This window comes from Cyprinodon variegatus, unplaced genomic scaffold (genome assembly GCF_000732505.1).
Source record: "Cyprinodon variegatus isolate N-32 unplaced genomic scaffold, C_variegatus-1.0 Scaffold777, whole genome shotgun sequence".
Taxonomy (NCBI): Eukaryota; Metazoa; Chordata; class Actinopteri; order Cyprinodontiformes; family Cyprinodontidae; genus Cyprinodon; species Cyprinodon variegatus.
Window position 1 is genome coordinate 276,042 of NW_015151230.1, and position 5,229 is coordinate 281,270.

A 5,229-nucleotide genomic window follows, 5' to 3' on the forward strand; every position below is an offset into this window, starting at 1 on the left:
CGTGGCGTTTAAAACACGGCCCGTGGCGTTTAAAACACGGCTCGTGGCGTGTAACACGGCCCGTGGCGTGTAACACGGCCCGTGGCGTTCAGGAGCGAAGGAGGGATGAGGAGATCCTGCGTTCTGCTCTCTGGTTCTGACCCGTTCTTGTGTTTCAGGTGAACCCAGACAAGCTGCAGAGCGTGCAGCAGAAGCTGGAGGCCTTCCTGGCCCAGGAGGCGGAGCTTAAGGAGCGGGCCCAGCGCTGTTTCGTCTCCTACCTGCGCTCCGTCTACCTGATGACCAACAAAGACGTCTTTGACGTCTTCAAGCTGAAGCTCCAGGACTACGCTCTGTCCCTGGGACTGGCCGTGGCCCCCAGGGTCCGGTTCCTCAGCAAAGCCCGGGAGCAGAGGGCCCAAGAACGTCTGCAGAACCTTCAGGCCCGGCCGGACGGCGAGGAGGAGGACGAATCCCCAGGAGACCGCAGCGAGGATGACGAGGATCTGAGGGACCTGGATCTGCTGACTGTCAAGAGGAGGGATGTGTTCAGTGAGACAGGGGCCCCTGAGGAGGCAGGGCCCCCCACCCAGGGGCCCAAGCAGCCCGCGGCCAAAGAGAGCCGGTACCGGGAGGCCAAGAAGCTCCTGAAGAGAAACTTCCAGATCAACACCAAGGTGACCTTCAACGAGGAAGGAGAGGCGGTGCAGCTGTGGCCCCCGGCGCCACAGGCGGCGGGACAGGAGGAGGAGCAGGAGGAGGAGGAGGAGCAGGAGGGCATCAACGTGGAGAAGGCCAAGGAGAGGCTGAGACGGGAGGACCAGCAGTTCGACAAGCTGGAATACCGACGCAAGGTCCAGGCCAAACACCGAGAGAGGAGGATGAAGGCCAAGGAGGCGCGCAGGGAGGCCAGCAGGAGGAGGAGGTCCGACCAGGAGCAGGAGGCCGGAGCTCAGCTGGCCAGTCACAGCGAGGACGAGTTCGACTTCAGCGCCCTGCCTGACCCCGACCCTTCATCAGAAGAGGAGGAGGAGGAGGAGGCGCAGAGGAAGAGGAGGAAGACTGAGCAGCAGGAGGAAGAGCAGACAGGCCTGGATACCGGCCTGACCCTGGCTGAGGATGAGGAGCTGGTCCTTCATCTGCTGGCGGGACGCCACTAGGGACAGGAGGGGGAGGGGAGGTCCACAGGGGAGGGGAGGAGGGGAGGGGAGGTCCACGGGGGGGAGGGGAGGTCCAGCACCTCCTCCATGTTCTGATGTGTGGGTCAGAATCGGAGCTCCTCCCCTCTGGATCATTTTCCTCCTGATTCTGTTCATTGAAATCTATAAACTGATCCAGCTCTGTAAACTGAGCATCTAGAATCTTTACTTCTAGGAGGGACTGATCCTGCTATAGTTAGAGAGAAATGAATAATCCACAAATTAAAATGGAATTTAAATAAATGCAACAAAATGATAAAAAGCTGAGATTTTTTTCAAAATGGTTGAATTACTTTAATATAAATATATATATTTAGCTAACTCTGTATTTTACTGAAATAATGTATTTTTTTTCTAAACATTTTTTATTGAAACTTTTAACTCCAGTTTAGGCGTTTGGTCCATGACCCAGTGTTCTGTCAGGCCAGCATAGTCCAACCAGTTTATCACTTTAGTTTTATACAAAAATAAACTTTAAAGGACTTTATCCTTAAAGTCATGTACAGAAAACTGATTAATCACTTACTTTTTGGTGTTTTTTTTTTAAGCGTATGGTAATTTAACCTTAAATAGTTTTTTTTTGTTTTGTACACCACTAAAGAGATACACGTCCGTTAATGTAGTTTAAAGTCTGTTTTTCATTCAGAATTAAAGGGATAAATGCGAATGTGACGTCCTGCGCTGCGTATCTACTATAGATATGCTGAACAGGATTTATGCCAAACAAACGGATATATTTGCTGCTCTAATAAACGCCTGTAACAGATTCTCTCTGAGCCGTTTGGGTCCTTTCTGGATTTTGGGATCTTTTCTGTCTCCAGGATACAGATGGTAATAAAATATCTCATTTAAAATAAATACAGCAGTTATGATTAAAACAACTTTTTGATACTCTGGAGGTTTTTGGTTCCTAGAAACACTAAACTGCCTCCAAATATCCAGTATATTTGTATAACCTTTAACCTTTATTTTTTCCCATGTCCCCAAAACACAATTTCTACTCATTGAGAAATATTAGAAATAAAAAAAAAATGTTTGTATTTATTTAAGAATACAGGTAAACTGAAAAAAAAAAGATTTATGAGGCGTCATCGTCCTGTTGCTCCATTTTTGATGCCGTTTTCCACCTTTAAAGCGTAATGCCTACAATTCCCATGATGCTGCTTTCAGGAAGCGCTCTTTAGGCAGGAGGTAGGTCCAATCCCAAACCGGGGGCTTTAGTGATGGAATGAGGCGGTATAATGGCCGCCACATGGAAGTTTTTAAAGTTTAAACATAGAACACAGAGATAGAACCCTTAAAAAGTCTGTACTCTGCCAGAACCTCTACAGGAGGTCTGTCTGCAGCAGATCACTTTTTGATCACTCTCCCTTACAAATGAAAAAATGTCAGTGGCAGTATCAGCATTAATGCCTGTAAGGTTATGTTGGACCAAAAGTGTTTTTCATAAACTTCTTCTAGAATTACTTTTGTTATTTTTCTTAATATATTTGAAAAAGTTGGCGTTTCTTGTTATTACATTGATTTTTGCCATCAAACTATCCATATTTTTTGAATGTTACAAAGATAATAAGGTCTTGTCCTGGATTCCAATAACTCTATTGGTTTGAAATTTAGATTTTCAAAGTATTTCACTGAGCGCCCTGTAAAGCGTTAAAACTAGTTTTTTTTAATCCAGGAGGACAATTAAATGCAATCCAAAGATATCTCATACAGGAAGACTCGGGGGGGAGCTAGGAAGATTATAAGGGGCCCTTGACTGAGGGGGGGCCCCAAAAGAAGAAGAAGAAAATTTGTCCTGCTATGTTTTTCAAATATAAAAGGAAAATCTAGCAATAAAATCCATTATTTTTTGTGTTCTCCCTCATTTTAAGCAGTAAACAGCAAAACAAAGCATGAATATATTGACTAAAACCTGCATCTCATCAGGTCTCCCCATCTGTCACAGGCTGTTTGCTCCAACCGGCGCTCAAATGCCTCATTTTATAAAGTGATGATGAAACAAATCAATGCATCTTTATAGCGCTTTAAAACCTTACATGCATTTCTGTTTGGGTGGGGCCAGTGGCGGTTCTAGACCAAATGTTCCAGGGGGGCAGGGTGGGGGCACCGCGTTTTTATGGGGGCACAGAAAAGCATGAAGTAAAAAACCAGAGAAAGAGATTCAAATATATCAACAGAGCTGCATGAAGTGAAATTTCCATTCAATTAGGTTTAATTAAAAATCTAACTTCCAACTGAAAATATTTATTTTTGGCTTAAAAAAGTTCATTCGGATTATCGTTAAAATAAAAATAAAAACCCCTTAGCATAGCAAAAAAGCAACTCAAAACAATATCTAAATATCTAATAAAGCTGTTATTTGGAATATTAGGTCAATATACATTCAGAATTTAGGAATTTAACATATTTTAACTTTATTCAAGTTAAAATCAGTTTTCTATAAAACAGAATTAGAACATTTAAGAAAAACTGATGAATTCAGCTGTGAAAAAATTAGAGTATTTTTTTTTTGTTTTGGAAAAAAAAATTAGCAGATGTAAACTGGGATCCTATCAATCCCACTGAAGCTATCACCTTATTGTTTTTAAGTAATTAGTAAAACAGAATAGTTTAAAGAAATAAATGAAATAGATTCAAAGGATCTATCAGTAACCGTGTCAGTAACCAGATCATCAGTGGAATTTCTTTGAGTTTTATCAACGTCCTGGGGAATTCCTGACCGCATCCCTGGCTGGAAGAGAGAGATGGAGGGATACTGGTGGAACAGGCAGGAAATGGAGTTTAAAAGAGTTAAGAAGAGGACAGAGGGGTGTTAGGCAAGTAAATAAAGTCCTGTTTTTATATTTTACATCATACTTGAATTGGTACAGAAGAGGTTTAGGGCCACTGAAAAAATAGAAAACAATTTAACTGATTTTTAACATTTATTTCATCTTAATATGGGAAGAAAGTCAATCAAAGTTAATCTCAGAATTCTAAATGAATTCTGACAGCTAACAGGCATGTCTGCTCTTCCATTAATGAAATAGCATCACTGGGAAAAAAGTCTGAATTCTGATAAAAAAAAAGTGAGATTAAAGTTAAAATTCTGAACGTAAAGTCGGAATTCAGAGTTTTTCCCATATTAAATTGAAATAATATTTAAAAATCTGTTAATTTTTATTTATTTTTCCAGTGGCCCTAATCTTCTTCTGTAGCGGAACGTTAGCAGTACACAGTGTTGTACAGCAGGTGGCGGTATGGAGCCGTTAGCTGTTTGCAATCCGCCAATAAAGAAAAGAAGAAGAAAAAAACTCCTCATCGGGTGTTACTTTCGGCTCTTTTCCAGCCTCACAGGTTCGTGTTTCATGTCAGAAATGTTCTGGTTCTGGTTCTTTGATCTTAGAGGCTTTGATGGATCATTGTCTGACCATCTGAGCGCGCGCCTGGCAGTGAGCGCGAGAGCTGCTGCTGCCACGTGCCTCTTGGATAATTCAGACAGTCCGGTTAGAAGTGAACAAACTGTAGCTTTAGCGGTCAGCCGCTCCTTCTAATGTGTGTTTTTTGTGGCAGCATGGCTACCGTGGAGCAGGTGGCGGCAGTGGGAGCAGTTCTAGTTAACGCAGATCTGGATCTGACTCAACGCTTCAGAGCTTTGTTCACTCTCAGGAACCTTGGAGGTAAACTTTATTCACTATTGTCTAGTTTGTCCTTAAAGGTGAGGCATTTAAATCCGGCAGTGCTTTTATAATCCCGTCTCCATGGTGATAAAACATGGCGGAAGGATGAGCAGAAAGTTTCTATCATGCTAATCCAAACATGGGAATGAATCGCTGGATTTCAGGTTGAAAACATCAAATAAGCAGCATCTGAAACTCGGATAAATGCAGCGATAAATAGAAGAAACCAGAGACACCAGATTAATCAGCAGATTAATTCAGTTTAATAACATATTTACATCATGTGATTATATAAGATCATCCAGTCAGATTGATTCAAAGTTTTCTATCTAAGGAAAACCAGCTGATTGCATCGACTCATTGACTCTTCAGCAATCCCTCACACTAAG

The 5,229-nt window shown here is 42.5% G+C and overlaps 2 protein-coding genes across 4 annotated transcripts in view; both read left to right on the forward strand.

The window, feature by feature from the left end:
- The window catches only part of ddx10 (DEAD-box helicase 10), a 4,492-nt gene extending 3,326 nt beyond the window's left edge, over positions 1-1,166 (forward strand). Inside the window, exons 2-3 of one of the 3 annotated variants that reach the window (XM_015396127.1) lie at positions 159-904; positions 1,005-1,166. In XM_015396127.1, coding sequence (XP_015251613.1) covers positions 159-904; positions 1,005-1,086 — 828 coding nt within the window. In that variant the 3' untranslated portion in view covers positions 1,087-1,166. Of the gene's footprint in view, positions 1-158 lie in introns of all 3 variants that reach the window. The other 2 variants (XM_015396128.1, XM_015396126.1) reach the window with 2 other exon arrangements.
- Positions 1,167-4,443: 3,277 nt separating this feature from the next.
- The window catches only part of dohh (deoxyhypusine hydroxylase/monooxygenase), a 3,440-nt gene continuing 2,654 nt past the window's right edge, over positions 4,444-5,229 (forward strand). The window contains exons 1-2 of the mRNA XM_015396132.1: positions 4,444-4,517; positions 4,734-4,840. Coding sequence (XP_015251618.1) covers positions 4,735-4,840 — 106 coding nt within the window. The 5' untranslated portion in view covers positions 4,444-4,517; position 4,734. The remainder of the gene's footprint in view (positions 4,518-4,733; positions 4,841-5,229) is intronic.